The sequence below is a fragment of the Squalius cephalus genome (assembly GCF_949319135.1).
Source record: "Squalius cephalus genome assembly, chromosome: 2".
Taxonomy (NCBI): domain Eukaryota; kingdom Metazoa; phylum Chordata; class Actinopteri; order Cypriniformes; family Leuciscidae; genus Squalius; species Squalius cephalus.
In genome coordinates, this window is record NC_137123.1 from 33,674,636 (window position 1) to 33,697,825 (window position 23,190).

Genomic DNA, 23,190 nt, shown 5'->3' on the forward strand with positions numbered 1-23,190 from the left:
CAAAAACAGTGAACATTTTACGCAACAGACCTGTGACTGAAACTTTGGCTGTTTACCAGTTATTTTCAAAAAATGTACATGCTGTCCCAAAACAAAATGTACACACAGACTTCAAAAAATGTGCTTTTGTGTACTAATATTAGTTTCTTATCATTCAAAAGCATAAATGTGTTTGTGTAATGTGTTTAAAGACTGTCTGATATGCCATCAAGGATATTCTTATATCAACATCATCTTTAAACCCCTTAGCTGCACACTGAGGGAATACATCAAGAGGGACAGAGACCTCTAGAACTTTGAAATTCTATTCGACTGAGAACATGAGATGAGCAAATCTATCAACTTCATCTGGAAGTGATATTCACAACAGCACAACTGACAGGTGTGCAGGTCACATCAAGGGTATAAAGGGATTGGATTTGGGGAAAAAATGTTGGAATGATACCCTCATAAACAAATACTACTGACCATGTTGGTTTGTTTGATTCTACATTATTCCACTATACCCTCTGGCACAACACATTCCCTTCTTACTTTCTTCAAAGCCATAAGAAAGTTAATATTTTTCTTGTTATATAAAGTTATATAAAATCATCGTTATATAAAATAAGAAGTATTGGCTATCAGGTCCTTCCTCGGAGCACAAAGCACACACCCACAGGAAATTCACACTCTTCGGGACAATGTGAATGAGGATGATGACTAAGAAACACTCAGCCAGGGTTGCACAAAAAATCATGTTTAAGTAGCAGCCCATTTAGAGAGTCATTTTGATAGCTGGAAAGCTTATGCGTCATATTCTTGTAATATTAGTATGCGTGTAGGGCATTGTATTTAATATTCAGAATTAAGTCTGAATGTAACCGGACTAACCATTTGTTTTTATTGCTCTTAGGGCATGAAAAACCAGATTGGTACTTTTTTTCCCCCACATATTTTACTTAGAGATTTGAAAACACCTGATTGCTAGTTTTTCCACAGTCTGAAAAATCAATATATCAATGTAGATTGCAGTCTGAGGTTTTCTCAGAGAGAACTAAATTTGTCCATTTTGAGCATAATCAGAATTATCAGCTAATAAGGGTAAATCAACGTACTCTGGTAGACTGTAGGGAGCGTGAGCATTATCTACATAGTCTGAGGTGAGTTGTAGCTTCACCGGATGTAGAGACCATTTTAAAGAAACGCATTAGAAGTAATGTGCATTACGTAATCAGATTACTTTTTTGATGTAACGGGTAGAGTAACACATTAAAAGTAATGTGCATTACTTTTTTGATGTTACTAGTAAAGTAACGTATTACAAGTAACATGCATTACATAATCAGATTACATTTTTGATGTAACTGCAAATTACAATCTAATAACACAGTAAATTTATTTACAGCCAAAAAAGTAACTGTAGATGAAGTATTTTCAGGAATAACAATAGTCAAAGTAATATGATGAATTGTAGCTGAAATATAGTGATGCATGCTGTCCAATTTAATGGACAGATGATTATTCAGAATGTCCTACCAATCTAAAATCAATACTTGGAAAATGTAACAAAGATATTACTCCGTAGATGTTACAACTTTTTTGTTTTTTTACCTGCAAGAGTATCATAGAAGGAATGGATCGATATTCTGGAGCAATTTGGTATTTCTAAATGGCCGTCGACCATCTTGGTTTGGAGAAGAAAAAAATATTGACCTACAACGGCTTGCCACTTGGTGGCAGTGTATAGGATGATGCACTAGTGTCCACTGTAGTGGTCGATGTGCAACTATGCCATCAAAGCTCATGCATACGCAAGAAAATGGCTTTTTAATAGCTGTCCACTGTAGTGACCTCTATGCTTGAAAGGGTTAATCACAACTTATTTGAAAGGTAAGTAGACCAAACAAAGTTCAACAAACTCTAAACAGATGATTAAAGTACTGAACAGATGAGAACACAGTAAAAGAATAAACAAAGTAAAGAAAACTGTACTTAGGGAAACACATAGCCTAGAGCGTACTTATTATCTCAACTTTGTCTACTGCTGATTTTGTCTTCTCCAAAGAAAGCTGACATGTATGTTGATGAAAGCCAGGTGTATCTATTGTTGGAGCAATGATGTTTGCTTTATGTTAAGTGACCTCTCAATTGGGTTCTTGCTAATGGATGTCATTGCATAGTTTGTGATACTGATTAGAAGAAATCTATTCTGCATTTGATTTAGTAAAAACAGTCGTTGAATAGTGTAGGCCTGTTTGTTGTAACATAGTTGATATTTGTATTTGATGTGTTCCTAAATCTAAATAATTCCTGTTCATTAATATACTTAACCTATATGACCTCATCTAATGCACAGTAAAAACACAATTGCCTGAATTAGTAGGTTGAGGAAACAGTGCCATCTTGTGTTTACTAATGTAGTTCAGTTGCATGAGCTAAACATTTTAAAACAAAACAAAATTCATACTTTTTATTTGAATAAAAATGGCATAATTTTTATTTGACATTATATCATTTTATAATACATAAATTCGCTAAATATAACAAGATGTAATGGATATAATGTGTCCAAACTCCATCAGCTACAATTTAAATAAAAAGGTCCTTTTGTGCTATTGCATTCACACAAAATCTTAGAAAACCTTTTGTTATCTTCTAAAGTTAAAACCTAACTTTAGTTTATCCCATTTCATATCACCTTATAATCTTGTCACTGGATACTCAGATTTGTTTGGTGGCTGTTATACATTTGTGAATAAATAAAATAACGCGTTTCTGCTCCTAAGAAAGATAAAAGGTAAAATAATAAGCAATATTATTAATAATAATTATACGCATACTCCGCGGGGGAATTTGGGGTGAATTTACTGCGGAAGACATCTCCAAAAAGGCCATTTCACATTTAAAGACGCAGGAGGGCGCCAGAGGTCCCCTCTACGACTTGTCACCTGCACACCTGGGGCCTCATTTATAACCGTTGCGTACGCACAAAACAGGCCCTGAAAGAGGCGTACGCCACTTCCGACGCATACGTTGTGTTTTGAAAAAACAAACTTGACGGGAAAATTTTCGCACCTGCACGCAAACTCTTACCCATTCGTACGAACGTTTTGGAGCAGTTTGGCGACACCGATGGTGAGCTTTTTGGTCACTTTTAGACAGAACATTTTAAGAAAATTATACATATACAGAAAGATAATACAAATATAATTTCACTCACCAAGCCTATCACATGAAGCAAACATCCATCCATTCTTAAATGTCCGCGCCACCGAGCGCGTTGGGCCGTTTAGTGAAACTGGCGCATATTTATCTAACGGCAGATGAAGGAAAACCGTAAATCTTCATTATGAGTCCTAATCATAAATACAATGCATGTTCACAATAACAGTTTAAATAAATAAAAGAATGATTTAAACTATGTTTTAATTCTGATATACACATTTATGCCAATCTCATTAATGGAGTTAAACACTTAAATGACATGAAATCATTACTGAGAAGTTACAACCTTTTTTTATATTCAGTAAATATAAATATTTGTAGTGGATGCGATTCTTTTGAACACTTTCCCTGTGGAATGTTGTGTTTTAATGTTTTAACTAGAATTGCTTATCATGATAACAGCAGATTGTCTGAGAAAATATTTTCGTGCAAATAATGCACAACAAGGCCTATCTGTTTGCATTAAAAATATAAATAAATTAAAAATACTATTTGGTCAGTGGAAAAGATTGAGAAAAACTTGATATGTAATGTATTTCACACTATTTGATTTATTTATGCAAAACAAGGCAAGGAGGCTACTAAATAATTTTTATAAATGTAATGTGCCGGCACATCCGTATCCCATATTTCCCTAATGTCTTGTACCGTTAAACATGTTATCACGTGGATGAATATGCATATGCAAATGATATGCAGATGAGAATATGCATAGTAAAACTAGGCGTTTTAAGCTCCATATATGGTTATTTCGGGGAGGAGATGCATGTGCGCACAATATTTTGCTGACTGGGATTTATAAAGTGAATTTTGAGCAGGTTCTGGCGTAGGCCTACGCACGGTTTTATAAGTCTTGAATATTTTTTGGCGTACGACTTGACTTTCGGGCGCATGTACACTTTTAGTAAGGATGCTAGGCAGTAGGCACAGTTTTATAAATGAGACCCCTGTGTGAGACCCATTTATAAATGAGACGAACTTTTGAATATCCATATGACTGTATATAGTAATTAGCTGCAATGCTGCATACTAGTAGGGCTATGACCACCTATATTTTGATCCAATTCTTCATCCTTTAGAAAATCATTTCTAATCTAATCGAGTGACAGCACTTATACGATTTTTTTTTGGCTACTTTACAGGCAATATGCTATTATAATAGCATAATATTTTTAGTTTAAAATGTTTTATAAAATGACAAAATTCTGTTTTTTAAATCGCACCACAGCAGAGTCACCTGAGGATTACAGCTGGCAAAGCTTAGGCCACAGAGTTTGTTGAGTTGACAGAATACTTAGTAAATTGCCAGTTCTCGTGACTGAGGTAGTTTTCTATGTAGGTCTGTGTACGAGGCGTTTGGCGCGACAGAGCATCATATAGGGCTGGTTCCGCGCTTTATCCCTGGTGTTTACCGGGCAGTAATTGCTGTTTTGCGCACCTGTGGGTGTGAGTAGACTGGCGCCGTCTGTGATTAGTCAGAGGAATGCAGACTGCTTCCGTAAGATACACTGACAACATTTCAACGATAGATGGCATTCCAGTTAAACCGTGCTTCTCAACAATGGAGAAATAGATCCCTTTAATCAAGACTGTAAGCTTCATTCGATAGTACTTTTAGACCATTAGTATGTCTAAATGTAGGTTATTGATAGAGTAATTTACATGCACAATGCTCCATTTGCCAGGTTAACGGTTCAGGCATCTTAACAAGGTTCCCTATAAACAAGAAACTTAAATTATAAATGAATCACATTTAATTAAATGATCTGCGCCAAAACGTTCTAACGATAAAAAGGAACGTGCTTTATGTCTTTAAAACTTTAGAGAAAGCAAAAACTCCTGTGCATTTAAGGGCTTTTTCCATCTGGAAAAACAATGTATAGTCTTTACTTTTTTCTTTTATAGTCTCTTTTTGAAATTTCCATATTTTGCTAATGTTTTTGGACTGTTGAATTTATTTAGTAGATTTTTTTTTTTTTTTTTTTTTATCAACTCTTTGTAAATAAAAGACCTTTAAGACCAGAGCTGCAAGATGTTTTGTTATTTCGACTTGTCAAAGGTCTTCCTTCAGCTGGCACAGACAGGACTGCCTGTGAAGCGATTGGTTCGCTTTACCACATGACGCCCAGTATATGGCCCGCCCGTCAGCGTCTCCAAGGCAGAGACCGCCGCGGAGCTCAAACCCTCTATTAACCATGGATATGTGACTTGAGGCAAAACGAACTACCTTTATAAGTTTTGTGATTTCTGTTTCACCGATTAATTGTTCGAGGTAGCCTACAGAATTTGAACATTATAAGTGGTCACGGTAAGTACCTAAATTCAGTTTATACTTTTTCCTGCAAAAATGACCGCTGTTCTGGATAGCCTTGGCTCGGATATGCATACAAACCATGTTACCTCGAGCAGCTTCAGTACCGTTCACAAGTCGCAGGATTCCCCAACACTGCCGGTGTCAACTGTGACCGACAGCAGCTTCTACAGTAGTGCACAGACAGGACACTGCACAGGGACAGCGTACGCACAACTGGCATCTTATTCCTACCATCCTGGTACAGTGGGTAATGTTCACTACAGCCCCAAAGCTTACGATTTAGGCTATGCTGCTTCTTCCTATGGCGCTTATGGAACGTATGGACCCAGTTCTTCACCCACACCAACCGAACCGGGTAAGACCACCTCAGCATTCCCAAACGTCGTTTTCTTTTACCTCCATTGTCGTCTTATATTTTCTAATGACAATTTTGTGGTTCATTTTGATAGAGAAGGAAGAGAGTGAACCGGAGGTGCGCATGGTGAATGGAAAGCCAAAGAAAGTCCGGAAACCGCGAACCATCTACTCCAGTTTTCAGCTGGCGGCTCTCCAGCGCAGATTCCAAAAGACCCAGTATCTCGCGCTCCCGGAGCGCGCGGAACTGGCGGCGTCTATGGGCCTCACACAGACCCAGGTCAAAAGCGCGGATTCTTTTTGTTGCTATGAAATGTGTAGACTGTATTTCTGTAGTAGCCTACTTTTATTTTCATTGTAGACCTGTGTCCAAAATTGTGTTAGTTGTTTTGGAATTGCTTTGCCTTTTTAACTTAGATTTGCGCGTTGTCTTGAATATCCATAGGTGAAGATATGGTTTCAGAACCGACGCTCAAAGTTCAAAAAGTTGTGGAAAAACGGCGAGATTCCAGCAGACCAGCAGATTGCATCCGGTGACTCTCCCTCTAACACTCCTCCACCACAGGCAGGTTGGGATTTCCCTCCGAACCAGACAGCGACCGACGCGGACACGGTTTCAGAGCAGCCCGCGGGGCCACCAAACACCACTGCCCCATCGTTCTTGACAAACTATTCATGGTACTCCTCCACGAATACGGTCACACATCTACAGCCCAGTACCTTAATACAACCTCATCACAGCTCTGCAATGAGTGCAGGGACCATATTCTAACAGAGGACTGAATACACCTGTTGTAGGAGGAAATAATAGGCCTATCGTGTCACTGGACTTGTATTTTAGGAGAACATTAACTTTAAAATCTATTTTCAGGCTGGGTTTGCTAAAGATGTTTGCTGTGGAATACTTTGGATGCGCTCGAACAACGCACATTAAATTATTTTTCTATTTATTTATTTGTTTTCGTTATAGTACAATTGAAAGAGGTAATCAGATGTTTATTTCACATTCCAAGTACAAACGGGTAGCCCTTTTTCGTGTGTTGTACAGAATATAGGCCTACAGGTTTAGTGATAAATCTATTAAAATGCTTATACAACCTGCAGTCATAATTAAATGTGCGTTTTACTATCAATTAACGTTTCGTTCTTTGATTATCGCTTATGGATGTTTTCATTGACCCACGGTTTATCAGGTTTTTGTCTGTAAAAATGATACTTGATCTTATCAAAGGATCGTAAAAGTGTGAAGGATCGTACAACTGGCATGTAACCGTGTGTGTTGATATTTCCACGTCCGTTGAACCTATGGCAACTTTTTTTTTTTTTTTTTAAACGCTCAAATCATGTGAATGAAAGTGTGAAAATTTTGGACGCTCTCTGCGTAAATAGAACATGGGTTCATATGCACTAATCTAATTTAAAAAAAATATATAGAAATAAAGAAATTATGGCTGCAAAGGTTTGCAGAAAACATTATTCTACAGACCATGCAGACTTTTTCCGTGCATAGACAATCTCTGTTTCAGTGCATAGCATAGCGTTTTTAATGCATGTGTGATTATTCGGTTGAACGAATCGAATTCTATTTAATCCTTTGTTAAAAAAAAAAAAAAAAATTGGTTAGGAGGTATCCTCTACCTCTGGCATTCAGACGCGTCTTGGCATGCGCAGAAGGAGATGCGAGGGCGTTCCGCGTGCGGCGAGGGCTCTTCCCACTCCAGACTCTCTGGAGTCAGCTCACTCCTCTTCCAGACGTTTTATGAACGCCACTCAACCAGAGAAAAAATACATAAAACCGCCTCAAGCAGACCGCCCTGGAAACAGTCTCCTCGAGCCCTCGCTTCCAGCTCCAGCACAGCCTTGAGCTATTCTTGTACGGGGACACACAGTTCTCATAGCTTGCCTCACGTCTTTACATGGTCACGTTCAATATTTTTGGAACTAAAATAGTTGCTGGAATAGGTGGGAAATCCGGATTACTCTAAGGGCAAAGCATACAACCACTTGCCCAAGTGTTACTTTCAAGTTAAAATGTGGCTTTGCCCATGTTTGCATATTCTGCAGTATCTGTAATCTAGTCCATGTAACCTTTTTGTCATTGTGAAATTGGGATTAAACGTTTCTGTAATTATAAGTATGGCAAATGTATATTAGAAACAGTAGACTGCATATTTGCTTTATTGGACGATTTGGCCCTCAATTCAAGTGGAATATTTATGTTGTAGCCTATGTCATGAACCTATTATTAATTTCTGAAATTCAAAAACATTTGTATATATCTAAAAACAGTCAATTGTATTTTGAAAGTAAAACACAATGAAAAGAATACGCCTATAACAGGAAGAAATCAATCAGCTTGACCGAACAAACAAACAGCATAACCATCAGTATTCCCGAGGTTTAGGCTACATAGCTATTTATAAAGAATAAAGTTTCATGGGCTGTTGTAACTAATTGTTTATATTCTATGATTTGTTTCTTTTGAGGTTCATTTGTGCTTCCGTGGTTTTTCTAAATATGGGCATCGTGGTTACAGGCCCCGAATTCTTTGATTCTTATTGAAAAAGACATCTATTTTTATTCTGATTTGGGGTATCTCATTCTCAAACTCAAAGACCATGATTGTAGCACATTTGAACCGTTCTGCTTCACTCCTTATGTCAACATTCACAGCTGGCAGTAATTGAAATGCCAGGGCTATATTTGCAACCACACCAGTCCAAATGACTGCTTCCGTTTGGATTCAAAGCTATCTGCATGAAGCAGGGGGGTTTGCAATATTTCTAAAAAATTCATTTGAATAACTTTTGATGAAGCTTTTTGTAGACTAATTAAGCAAAGGTTTACACGCTAGGTGGGCTGTCAGTAACGCAACATTTGCAAACATTTTGATTTGCAAACATTTTGCTCGCTATTCTTTTCTTTCCTATGACCACAAATATATTGTAGCTATAAGATTTAGGAGAAATCAAAGAACCGCATCTGACTGTAAATCATTATGCGCATTCACGTCCACATATATAACAGGGGAAAAGCCTATAGGCCTAGGCTATTAACTATTCAGCAATAGCATATTTCAACTTCAAAAACTAAGAAAATAGGCTATAATGAAATGCTGTAAACACAAAATTCGGAAAGAAAATGCTGAAACGAAAAGTGAGCGAAAATGCGAATTTATAGGTCAATATAAGGATCACAGGAACATCGTGACAGACTACAACACCTGCTACGGTTCACCATGCTGTATCATCAGAAAAAAACGCTTATTGATTCCCTGCCTATTCCCTTTTTCTTTTGTCCGACTGAAAAGATTCCCTCAGCGCCAGAAATTGCTCGTAATTGCGACAGACAGAGGAAAATGCGTGAGGATGCACAAAAACTAAATGGCTGCAATTATGATTCGATTTAATGAGCACAGATTAGAAAGGCTGAAGGCACCATGTGCGGTCAGAGTGATCAAATCACAAATAGGCTAGACCTTCAGATAGCCTACAGATTATTATGATGATTCATAATAATAGCTAATGTAACATAGTAGGCTACATCATCTTCATAATCTGACTTTTCTAGAATGTATTTTTTTTTTTTTTTTTGTAAAGGCTAGCCTATGTATTTTACGCTACTGTGTTTTCATATTAAAGGCTAGCTGAAAATCCATCCGCGCTGCCGTTATAGCCTAATTAAAAATAAAGACGTACGTAGGCTACACGAAGGCTAATCATTCATGTCCGTTTAAATCTGTTATCTAGTACTAATAAGCCTATCTCTTGAAAATAATATGTATTTTAATATAGGCTACATTATTAAGGACACAAAAACTTTTGTATGGTGATTTAAGTGTAACTGCGCGTTTCTTTAGCCTATATAGACATATACGGACGGTTTCAAGCAAAAGCATGAATCTTCCCAGATGGCACAGCAAACGAACCTACGGATTAACTATAGTAAGGGTCACAGTGTAATTAACTTGAATTGCACAGCCACTAAACAGATGGAGCCCAGAATGAAAGTCGGCTCGAGATTCGTGCTCACCTGAACGCACTTTCTGGTCATTTGTGTTCATCCAACGTGTTTTTTGAAACGATTTAATAGCTAAGGCTACTTGTAAAATATGATTTATTTTATACCATCAAAATAAAATTGACTTCAAATAGTTCATTGTAATACTGGACACTATTTTCACTGAGAATGCATGCGCACTTCTTCAGGCAGCACAATTCAAACTCTGTCAAATGTCAGACAGCATTTGCAGTCTCCGAATAATGTCGTGAAGCAGATATAATTATAGGGTATTCTTGATAAGCTACACATGGCTCATACGGTAACCCATGGCCCATAAATATAATCACCTCTCGAGAGATCCACAGCGCTAACTACATTACTGCGGAGTAATATGATGATGTACGGAGAAACCCCGCCATAATAATAAGACATAATGACATTTCATTCCCTGTGCTTTCAATGAGTTCTGTCAGAGATGACATCAGAAACCAAAGAGTTTGGAACAGTGAAGAGATTGTGAAACTCATTACACAATAACCTACATGCATTAAGTAATTAAACCCATTAATTCAAGATGTAAAAACCCATTAATGGAGCTGCACAGCTGTTTCAATAAGACATTTGGTCAAGCTAATAAAATAATACATTGTCTACATATTAAGAAACACATTTATTTAAATAACAGCTTGTTATTCTAAAAACTTCCAGATCACACGTCACACTTCAAGATGTTCCATGATTCTTGTCCAGTCAATCTTCATCTGGTAGTTTAGTCAGAATCTCTACACCATCGCAGGTGATGACAACCGTGTGTTCAAATTGTGCCGATCTGAGTATTAACACACAAGACAAGAGAACACACACACGTGAACATGTTGAGAGATTCAGTCTTCCAACTTAATAGAGCAGGTTTTCAACCAGTGGGCCGGTTCCCACTATAGGGGGCCTCAGCAAACTTCTAAGAAGGCATAAAGGGGGGCCTTAACATTACTTAAAATAAAGATGAAACAAGCATTAAAATAACTAAATATCAAGATAAAACAACTTAAAAATCAAGATTTTAATTTAACCCCTCAACAACTTTCCCCCCCCCCCCCCCAAACTGTTAGTCCCCCAACCAGGTCCCTCCAACCTCACAGGAAAAACGAACTGTTACAAGGTGGCGATTTTGTGTGAATCTTACAAAAACGTATGATTATTAGAAAAATGTAAGCATGGTCCACCTCTAACCCAGCCTCTAAATATACCCGTCACTGGGGCGTAGTAAGCAGAACGTAGGAAAATGAGATTGTACAAATTCATACTAAATAGCCACCAATTTGCCAAAATGTAAAATAGTTACGAATTGCCAAGAGATTGTGGTGTTGTTTTTTTTCCTTTGAAAAATTATAAATGTAACCTGTCATAAAAAATAAATAAATAAAAAAAACCTCAATGAGCATTTTTATACATTTTATGAATATATATTTTTCTAGCTATGCCAAGCTCTAAAATATTTTGTCAGATAGAAATTGTGAGTAAAAAAATATATATTTAAAAAAAAGAAATCCTTATCCAGAAAATCGCAAACAACTGGACTTAGGTGGCCTTGGAGTCAAAAAGGTTAATAACCACCGCCTTAGAAGTAGAATTAAAGGAAGGAATGTAAATATCCATTTTCTTATAATGCATATTACGTCATACATATTATAATTACTTAAAAATCAGAGCTCTAATCAACCACTGACCAAGTAGTAACACTCTGCTCTCACCTGCCAACAGGGCAATCAGCTCATTTGCAATTAACATTGGAGTGCTCTCCAGTGAAATATATGCTGTTAAAGGAAAGTTTATAGCAGAGCACTTAGCTCTCAAATTCTGAGGGTACTTAGTCTTTCTGAGCTAAATGTCAACAGCCAATAGAAACAAAGTTCTTGAAGATTCTCAATAGAAATTGGCCACTTATTCTTGCATGAAGTAATGAATGATTAATGTAGGCTACACGTAAATGGCTGCATTGGGCTCTCATTAAAAAGGTGGTGAAAGAACTGTGGGTGGAAAAATTGAACCACACCTATTGTCATCCACAGATACAGCAGTCCACTTGTCACTCAGGATCCTGAATTCTGAGGATCCCTCCATAAGAATGGGTTCTGGAAAAATGGGATATGATGGTTAAACTTCCTAAAATCCTACAAATCCATGCTTCCATTGATGTGCTCAATAATTTTCAGTCTCTCTGTGATCTAAAACAACGATCAGTACACACACAGACCTATGGTGAAGGACATGCCCTCTTCCATCTGTAGATCATTGTCATTGGCTGTAAAAGAGAAAAATAGTATGAACCCTGGTGATAATAAGGGTAAAACATCGCGTCTGATCACGTCAATCCACTTCATCCATACAGTAGCAATAATACAAAAACTAAATCGCTAAACAAGCTTAGATATATTAAATGGTTTGTTCACCCAAGACGGAACATTCTGTCATCATTTACTACCTTTATATTTATCTAAACCTGCACGAACATAAAATACGATACTTTGAACAACATTAGTTTCCAAACAACATTGGACCTTACTGACTTCCATTATAAGGACGAGAAAAACAAGAAAAAAAAACCCTTAGGCATTTTTCAAAATATCCAGTCATACAGGTTTGGAATCATATGAGAGTGAGTAAATAATCACAAGATGTTTGTGCGTAAACTATCCCTTTAAGCCAGCCAATCAAGGCTAATGAAGACTCTAATTAAGCACAATGAATGAATAATGCGTTAAATAATTTGAACTCTTACCATGATGCCATATCTCCGGATGACCATGGAAATAAGTTCCGATCCCATGACCGATAAAGTATGGACACACGCGGAATCCATTTGAATTAGCTATATTGCTGTAATTCAAAAACAAAGATGATAAGGGAATACTATGATTTATTTTTAGCCAAGTTTATCTTGGTTGCTGTATGATACATTGCTTGTTTATTTTTTTCTCTTTTGGATAAAAGTTTCTACTAAACAATTAACAGGGTAGTTCATCCAAATTCAACCTGTTCATCATATAAAGCAATAGAGTCTCTTCAGAAAATATGGACTAAACCACTAAATTCATATGGATTAGTTTTAGGATCTCTTTATTAACTTTTTGAAGCGTCAAGTGTCTGTTGTGTAGCTGTCAATGGAGGGACTGAAAGCTCTCAGATTTCATTAAAAAAAATCTTCATTTGTCTTCTGAAGATGAACGAAAGTCTTACGGGTTTGGAACAACATGAGGGTGAGTAATTGATGACTATTTTTTTCATGTCATTTCCATTTTTTCTAAACCTTCAAGTGTAAAAGTAAATGTACACATGGGGTAAAATAATTCTGGTTTACCAACGAGTCTACACCCAATTAGGGCGTTGCCTTCTACATGTCAAATTTAACCATGTTGCCTACATGTAAATAACATTTCAGACAGCTTTTTACAGTGTCTGAAACGCACACTAGAAACATTCTAGAACAGTTGTTTTTTTTAATATTCGGGGAGGGGAAAGGTAGAGGACAAAGAAGGTGTATAACACAAAAAGAAAAAGACGAAAGAATAAAAGACAGAGACAAAGAAATGCAAAGAGACAGTTTGAGAGAGGATGCCAGGGTGCCAGCATGAAAAAAAATAAAAGGGAGAGAAGGAGTGAAAGAGAGGTCTAAGTGCTTTTTCCTGAGGAGAGGTAATTGTTCCCTCTGTGTGTATATAATAACAGTGTATGTCCCTGTAGAGGCTCAGAATCCTACGCACAGAGAGAGAGAGAGAGAGAGAGAGAGAGAGAGAGAGAGACAACAAAAGCATTGCTTCCTCAGGCACAGAAGGAATATCTATTGCTAAACTCCACAAAATGCATGGAAATGCTCACATTTAATCACCTAAATGTATTAATTTCATTTCAAACATTTATGTCATGAAATTAAAGTAGAAATAATAAAATATTCACAGTACACTTTTTTCAGGTACACGTTTTGACCTTGAACCAATTTCAGCATCTCTACAATTGATGTTTTGCAGATTTATGTCTTTGTATTAGAAGTGTAAAGTCAATAAGATGTTGTTAAAGATGTGTCTGTACTGTATGTGAGTGATTGAGAATGTCCTCTCTCTGTGAAAAGGCTCCTGCGGATCTTTTCGTGTCTCTGTGGGGAGCTGAATCCACCCTGGCAGAGTCTACGATTCTCAAAGACAGCAGGAGCAAGCCTGTAATTTACTTCGCTCTCTCTCTCACACACACACGGACACATGCACACATCCAACAAGACAAACTAACCTGTAATTTACACCCCTTTGCAGGAAAAACCCCAATGCATTCTGGGTAATTGCTTGCTCGGAGCTCACTGAGAAATACATTAACTCTTCAGACACTACACTATCAAATAAGGGCTTCATAGCCTGACAAGGCAAGATTGCTGTCTTTTTTCTACTTTTGTGCACAAGAGGGATAACAGAGAGGTTTAGGGGTTATATGTGCTATTTTTAACAAGAAAAAAAAGAGCAAGTGGGTGAATGTAATGAATAAAAGAACATTTCCCACAGACATCATTCTTGAAGGTGCTGGATGCTGTTAAGAATTCAACCGGCAATGCAAACTGGGATGAGTGTGGGAACGAACCTTATAGTGTTGCCAATGACGCACAGAGGTTGTCCTGGTCCGCAGGCGGCGATGGCCTGATCTCTGCACTGACGAGCCACATCCACTAACTTCCTCCCCTGTTCATTGACTGAGCCAATCAGAAATGTCTCTGAGGTGTCACCGTGGTAACCTTCCAAATAAACCTACAGAATGCAAATCCACTATTTACAAATACTCAGATGCGTGAAATAGAACTTCATTGGAATCTATCTAACAACAATTAACTAACAATTTAAAGAGAGCACTTACTGTGACGTCTATATTGATGATATCTCCATCCTGCAATGGCCGACTAGAAAATGAAACACAATATTGTCTGTATATGGGTCAAAGACAGGACTGTTGTATTAATATCATTCATTCATTAATTCAAGATGTTCAAAAATACAATAAAGATGCAATTCATACATTCTTTTATGATAAGCATTTCTGTCAGGACCACTATCGTCAAATACGATTGACAATTAGCATACAGTTTTGATTGGTGGTATGGTTCTGTTCTGGGCAAGAACTCCCTGCACATCCATGCAGCCTAGCATAGATAAGAGCAGGGAGATCAGCAATAACCCCCCTTAGGGTAAACAGAACAGAAACAACATGAATGTATTGCAGATTGCATTATTTAATTTTAATGTACGACATAATTAGAGAATTTTAGTCTGATTCAAAGGGGAATCAGAATGCCAAATCCTGACTGACGAGAGGAGGAGCTGGGGATGGAGGAGGGTATTAAGCTCCTGAGAAACGCGATAGCTGCTGATAATACTGAAGGAGCTTATATATGTATACAGTGATAGTTGTCCTATTCCTATAGGTAGACGTGGATCAGCTGAGAGTCAGCTGATGCGAGCTTGACTAACGAGACCGGCCAGAACTGACGCTACGCTTGATGGTTTTCCTTTCTGAATAAAAATTCATTTTGAGCTTTTTTAGGGAATAACGTACAAAATGTCGGGGTGATACAACCGTCCTGAAATCATTGCGAAGAAAAAATCCTCAGTAAAATCATTCTTGAAAACATAACCTTAAGTGTTAAGTATGTTAGCATAGTCTTTTATTATTTGTTCGTAGTTTCAGTGCTTTGTAATATTTGAAAAACCTTTATTCACAAAATCAAAGTTATGTGGTGCGACCAACATGCAGATATATGCAGAAAAATTTGGTGTGACCAACATGCAGATAACAATTCAAGACTTTAACTGTGTACCAGAGGCTGCATCATTTAAAGGACTCAGACTTCAAAGGCCTGGATTTTGTAGAATTTTTTATTTAATTGTCTGAAAACAAAACAGGGTTCACAACCTGCCTAAATATGTTTACAGTGGTCCATTTCTGTACATAATAATACGTAATGTAATCCTTTGTCACGCCGCTGTGACGCAATCAGCCTTCGAAGGATGTAGCCTCTGAATTGGGACACAGCTATTGTATCAAGGTCAGTAAGTCTTTAATAACTTTTTATGACAAGGTAAAGTTAAATCCGATTGTCATATTTTGTCACATGACTCCCCAAAAGTTTATTTTATAATAAAAAGTAAAATATGACTTTTTACTGGATAGTTACACTACTTGAGTAAATAAATTCAAACATTTATTGAAATTGGTATAACAGTTTGAAACCAAAATGAATACAAAGTCTAAATCTACATGTTTAAGAAGTTGGCACATGTGCATTAAACTAGATTTGTAAAAGATTTTTCCTTTATCATGATATTTGATGTCAGGGATGCCCAATCCTACACCTAGACGGCCAATGTCCTGAAAAGTTTAGCTCCAAACTTAAGTTAAACACACCTAAACCAGGTAATCAAGGTACTTTTGAGTGTGTGAAAAAGAGCCTCCAAGGTTAACCCAAATGGATATCAGTAGAGGTGAGGCTTCAGTATGCTGAATAAACTGCTTTTGTGAGAAAACAGATCATCACTACAAGAATTGACTACCTGTCCAGTTGGCCATTAAATATTTATTTTTTTAGTGAGCTATATATTTGGAGTTTACAACAAAAAAAAAGCTGTTTTTTCACAAGCAATTTTGCAATAGGTATGATTCAGTTGCGACACTTCTCATTCATTTCGCAAACAGTGATTGACTGTCATACAACTCTGAAAACGATTCAGTGACGTCAAGGCTATAATGTTATCAAGCCACAAGTGATCAAGTTGACCATTGCACTTTCTCCAATAGTAGAGCTGCGTATCTCTGCTAGAAACTTTTAGGCAGGTGTTGGAGCAGGTAGTACCTAAACTCTTCAGGACATTGGCCCTCCAGGAGCAGGATTGAGCACCCCTGTTCTATGCCATTGACCCATATACTAACTAACAGACAAATTTATAGACTTTCAGTCACAACAAAGCAGTCACATTTAATAGCACTGAGTTACCTGTCTGGAATGCCATGGCATACTACATTGTTAACAGAGGTACAGACTGACTTCGGAAACCCCCCATAATGTAAAGGAGAGGGGTAGGCATTGTGTCGAACCGCTTCCTGATGGACTATGAAGTCTATTTCATCTGTCGTCATACCAACCTGGCAAACAAACAATATTGTGAGGTGTCTGCAAATAACAATTCAAGGACATGTCACATCAAGCTTATTCAATGTTACAGTCTCAAATTTCAGATAAGTGTAGAGTGTACCTTCAAACTCTTTCCTGCCAGCAGCAGTACGTGTCTGGCTAGTTGGCACGCTCTTCGTAATCCCTGGATCTGCTCCTCATCTTTAATCTCTATGTAATCTGGCCACTCAGGCACTTTGCTGGATGACACATAGTCCGGCCTCTGAATGTGCTGAGAAAAGAGCAAGTCTTTTTCAAATTTGCATCAAACGAAAGTTGCGATAGTCCTTTCTTTGCTATTAAGATGTATATCTGAGTGAAACGGCTTCTCGAACAAGAAAAATTTAGGGCGGGACTCGATTTTGTCCATAAGGAATAGTTTGGATCATTGTGGTTTTCTATAGCTGTGATCTCATGTGAGTGACAGGTTGTCCCACCCTCACGCCAGTAAACACTTCATCAGACAAGAGAAGAGCTATCGTTGCAAGAAGGAGGGGAAATTATTTTTATTAAAGATTACACATGAATAAATAAAAATAAATAAAAAATAGTAATGTTAACATAAATCATTTATAATAAATTTGTCAGTTTTGATTTCATGGTGACTATAATCAACGTTAAACTTTTAAACGTTGTCAAAACCATCCACACAGGGATCTGCAAAAAAAATAAAAATGCTGTATTATGCTGCCAGGCCAGTAGTTGGCAAGGTCACTTTGTAAAGAAAAACTACATGCCTATAGACTGACTGAACATGTAATACCATGCGCATGATGTCACCCTTTTCACAAATTTGCGTTTTTGTAGTTTACACCAAGACAAAAACGGAATCGTTTTCAAAAACGTTCACTTAAGTTTGTGTTTTCAGGCCCCCAAAATGCTGCTGAAGCGGCGTAGTTGAAAACGCTGTAGTGTAAACTCAGTGTCATTTGACGATGCATTGATTACCTTGGGTACAGCATAAGAGGGGCGCACTATGGCAGGCCGGACCACACTGGAACTTTTTGATTTCCTCCAGAAGAAGCATCGGCGAGGTGGGCATTGGTTGGCACCAGATGAGCTCCTGTGGCAGATGGGCAGCTGTGCTACTCTCTGTAGCAGCCTTGAACCACCTATGCACAGCCAAAAAGATGAACAAATGGTGTGATGGTGCACTGCAAAATTGACTTCTCTCTTTCGGCTATCAAGTGTGATTCCAAATTATAGTGAGTGTAAATGTTCAGTCCAAAGGGCACTTCAAACGATATACCGTATGGAAAAAGACTCTATATCGATAATCTCTTCATAGGATGTGGAATAAAAAAAAAAAGTTTAAAGGTAAAACTGTTGGCATTTTTAACCAGCTTATTTCATTACATAAAGTACACCAGATGTGACCATTACAATGCCATAATTATGACTATAGGACAAATAACAGTTAGGAAAAGACACCTATTTAAATTAACGTGTGTTTGTGTGTACAGACAATGTTAATTTAAATGGGTGTCTTTTCCTAACTGTTATTTGTCCTATAGTCATACAGTATATATATATAATTTGTGATTAATATTGGCTGTTTAACAAATTAAAAAAGTTCACTTCTGTAATGTCCTGAGAAAAAAAGTCAGAATTGCGAGTTTATATCACGCAATTCTTCTTTATATCACTTAACTGTTTATATATTCTTTAGTTTATATTCTTTATATCACCCAATTCTTCACGCAATTCACCATTTGTTCTGACTTTATAGCTCACATATCAGGCAACTAAGAAAAAAAGTCTGAATTGCGAGATGTAAATTCACAATTGCGAGAAAAAAGTCAGAATTGTGAGATAAAGTCACAATAATACTTTTTTTTTATTCTGTGGCGGAAATAAGCCACATATATATATATATATATATATAAATTGGTCATTCATAATATTTATTTACACTAAAATAATATATCATAATAATATTCGTATTTGTATGACTCAAGTGTTGTCTGTGTTTGACGACATTGCAGGGCATTTCAACCAAATTTTCAAATGAATTTTGCCAAGTGAAGTTAAGGTCTATAAATATTCCCTGCTTAGACTCTGTGAATCATGTCCCAAACCCATTCCCTTTCTCATAAGAACAACACAGCTGCAATGTGAACAAAAAGTCCAAACAATTACACCATGCAATGATGCTTAATTTTTAATCTGAACCACAAATGAAAATAATTCACCACCATACATCAACAACCATGTTGTAACTCATACCAACAAGGACTGCAGAGGTTTGTCTACAGGGGGGAAAAAAAGAAAGAACTTTTTTTCTGAAGACACTGCGGTCAAAATCCCAAAATAAGTGCAGTTATACAGGGGTTGAGTTACAAAGATGAAAAAACCACTGATGAAGGGAGTAACTCAGAAGCAGCGAGGGGTGGCTGGGGGGTTTAGAATAAAGGCAGTAGTGGGTTAACCCAGGGTGGGGTAGCGGGTGTGTGTAGTGACAACAATTTGGGTGGCAGAGAGCAAAGGATGTGGCCAAGGATGTGGATTGCTCTGAATTCCCTTTGTGTGTATGTGTGTGGTCGACTTTAGACTTATTCTGGTGCTTTAGCTGTAATATATAATCCTTACTTCAGGACTGCAGTATATCAATGTCATCTGCTAATCTTAATGTCAGTGTATTTCCATTAATTGCTCTGTAATCCTAGGCGACCATTCCCAATTCACATACTATCTATCCTAAACAGTATACTAGATTGGAATTAGCGTACCTCGAAAAATTTCTGGATGGTCTATTATAATTGTTCTGAACGGCCTTTTGGCTAAAATTGGTGATGGTTAACTTCATAACTACAAACATGGTGGAAATGTGAGCAATCAATAGTTCTTTATTTGTTATTAAGAAAATAATTAATGTCAAGTAAGCTTAATGATTAATGCTGTAAAAAAGACAAACTACTTTGTTTTTACCTATGGCAAAGCAGTTGCTCCAATTCATGCTTATTAATAATCATTGTCATGTCAACTGGATCATTTTATGTGTCTCTACTGTATTTCTTATTGTGCCCAAAACATTCTTTAGTAATAATCTTGAAAACAATAAGTGTCAACACTATCGATTAAATAAATGGGAAAATCTCAAACAGAAATATGAGGTGAATGTATTTGCTTGGTTATTATTTATTTTGCTATTGATTGTATTACTGAAAAAAGGTGAAGGTCAGATTCCTTTTCAGAAAACTGACTGTTGTAGGGGAGACCATGGATGGTTGTAACACGGGGTGAGTTGTAACACTGTTATTTTAACCACTTAGAAATGATAGGGATGAAATAAGTCATAACATTTCACTTTTGGGTTATAATTCATTTAAATTTAAAAGAAAAAAATGCCATGGCTGAAAAGACAGCGAGAGTTGTAATGCTACTTTCCCTATTTACTTCTACTGGACCCACAAAGACTCTGCCAAACCAGCAAACAATAAAGAGCTCCAAGACATGAGTCCAGCCTTTCCATAGTCTAGTCTTGGAACAGTAAATAGTGCTTGAATAAGTAAGCAAATTAAACTTATTTATTTTTAATTGTTAAAGATTTACTTGAAAGAACCAAATATAAAATCTGAAAACCCCATCTTAATCAACAACTAAACTGAATTGCCCACTATGGTGACTATAGTTTTGGTTTATAAAACAGCGCGGCTTTGGGTTTCATATTAATACGTGTATCCCACGTACACTGACGATAAGCGATTATAAATAATAAGACATGAACGAAAACTGTCTCGTTTGAGTCACTGGCTTGCCTTACCGTCCGAATGAGTATTTATATTCTACAGTTTAGACAGAAAAGTCTACCTCTTCCTAAATGAACCTGTAAACCTACCTGTTCTGTAAAAGCATTGAGCGGCACAGGGCGCAGCCATGTTTTCCACGGAGGAGAGTCACGTGCTCTTCAAAACAAACAGTAGGGCGCGTCTTCACGTTAGATGATTTTGTATACAGTATATTTATTAATTCAAAATTAACTAGTGATGTACAACCCTAGTGTGGACGCGTAATTATTTTCTATTATAAAATCGATGTCACTCATATTCCAGAATTTAGTCGACTACTAGGGAAAAATCCATTTAGCTAAAATATTGATTCTGATTTTTTAAGCCAGCTGCATCAATGTTATAGTACACAGACTCCTAGTGAGCATGCTTAACAAAAAGCACTTTGTATTAACTTGTTAAGCAGGCATGTTTGCCTTATTTCCATACATAATAACCCTCAATTTTATCTGGAGGGCTTGTACATTGTGTAGGCTATATTGTGTGTGAAAAGAGTCAAGACAAAGGGGGTCTGATGCTCCAAGGCCCAGGGAACATAAATGAGGGGTGTGAGGTCAAAGCAGCTGCACCTGCTGGTGGCAAGACCCCAGACCTCAGACCTGCACTTCTGAGACAGAGCTGAAACAATAATGGACGTTTCTGGGATTCAGAAGACAGAAAGACATTTGTGATTGCATAATATCATGGTATTTTCTCAGCTGCATAGATGTTAAATATAAGGATTATCGCTCTGAATGCTATACGATAATACCATTCTGTAAGATCTGTCCTGTTTTTGAAGCTTAAATTGGTAAGAATGCATGAATAAAAATCTAGACTGAATCACATAGATCAGGGTTTTATAAACTGGGGTCCGGGGAGCCACAGGGGCCGCAAGGGAGTGATAGGGGGTCCTTGGAAAAGTTTAGATAAAAACACTGAAAAAACTGTATTAAACTAACCAAATACTAACTAAATTTGATTACAATATTTTATTTGATTTAAATAAATAACTAATTGATCAAAATAATAAATGAATGAAATTTGATTGAAATAATTAATTAATAATTTAGATTAAAATAAATAAAAATGGCTTTAAGTAAATAATAAATCATAGTGTGTAAAAATGCCCAAAAATGCCAAATAATAATATTTTTTTCACAGTATTAAAGCTACAATATGTCATTTTTTTCGCAGCTAGGGGTCGCTAACCTCTTACAATAACAAAGGCGTAGATTGATGATGCAGTGAATAAGCGGAATCATGAACTTTGTCGTCATGCCGATGGATCTAATAATGTTTATGGGAAATGTTTATGGATGAGTGAATACATTCATGTTTTTTAACATGACTGGGGAATGAAGCAGGGCGCGATTGCTAATAAGAGACAGATATCAGCGCCACAATGCGAGTGCTATGGATATAAAGGAATGAGGACATTTAATTCTACTAAACAGCATTTGAGTGTGTTGAAAGTTATAATGTTATTCTATGTGTTAGTTTGTTGGCTGCATGAGACAGTAAGCTAGATCAACATTAGAATAACATACTGATCATATTCTAACATTTTATCATGTTGAGCTATATAACATTAATTTGTTTTATGTACATTTGATCACCTGTCTAATAAAGTACATGCAAGAGCGGCATCTCTGTCAAGTCCAAGTTAGTCGCGGACGTGGAGCTCTCGGCATCTCGAAAACGCCACGCTGATATTGATCCTCGTTTTATTTCTCCTTTTGTCCCAAAGTCTGCTTGCCATGGTCCATACAACAGCGTTTCGCTAGATGTTACGCACTACGCAGTTCTCCACGTCTGTCGCCATGGATACTATGGCAGTACAAGCGGAAACCAGGGCTAACGCGGATATTACGTCATTGACAGGCGACAAGTGAACAGGGACGGGCACTATTTAAAATTGTGAATTTCTCTGAATTTACAAATTCTTGGAAACATGTAGAATAATGGAAGTACACAATTGAAAGAAATATATAACACTGTTTAAGTGGCTTTTGGATATTTTGATAGAAAATTCTTACATATTGTAGCCTACCTTTAATGTCTTTATACATGAAAATATATAATAATATATATGCCTTTTAAACTTTAGGATGGGGGTCCCTCTCATGAGGATGATCATATTTGGTCAAAAGAATGAAAACCCCTGAAGATTGTGGGTAATTTTATAGTCCAGTAAAATGTAGGCCTATTTTCATGATTTCTGAGAAGTATTTAATTGCATGCATATTTTCTAGTGTCGTATGATTGCACAATGAAACATAGCAAAATAATTTATCTTCTTCTGATAGTATGCGGTTCATGTAGAGCACACTGCATATCCCCAA

General features: G+C 37.0%; 2 protein-coding genes across 2 annotated transcripts; one reads left to right on the plus strand and one right to left on the minus strand.

Annotated features, from left to right (window-relative positions):
• Positions 1 to 5,367: 5,367 nt before the first annotated feature.
• On the plus strand, positions 5,368 to 7,191 carry dlx2b (distal-less homeobox 2b). Its single transcript, XM_079849943.1, has 3 exons — positions 5,368 to 5,876; positions 5,971 to 6,155; positions 6,321 to 7,191. Exons 1-3 carry the CDS (start codon positions 5,555 to 5,557, stop codon positions 6,645 to 6,647), a joined length of 834 nt encoding a protein of 277 aa, XP_079706069.1. The 5' UTR covers positions 5,368 to 5,554; the 3' UTR covers positions 6,648 to 7,191.
• Positions 7,192 to 9,468: 2,277 nt separating this feature from the next.
• Positions 9,469 to 20,992, minus strand: metap1d (methionyl aminopeptidase type 1D (mitochondrial)). The gene is made up of 10 exons (XM_079849932.1): positions 20,917 to 20,992; positions 18,027 to 18,190; positions 17,161 to 17,310; positions 16,902 to 17,050; positions 14,771 to 14,813; positions 14,501 to 14,664; positions 12,657 to 12,754; positions 12,132 to 12,179; positions 11,931 to 12,009; positions 9,469 to 10,706 (listed from the first exon to the last, which is right to left on the minus strand). Exons 1-10 carry the CDS (start codon positions 20,954 to 20,956, stop codon positions 10,628 to 10,630), a joined length of 1,014 nt encoding a protein of 337 aa, XP_079706058.1. The 5' UTR covers positions 20,957 to 20,992; the 3' UTR covers positions 9,469 to 10,627.
• Between the last annotated feature and the right edge of the window lie 2,198 nt (positions 20,993 to 23,190).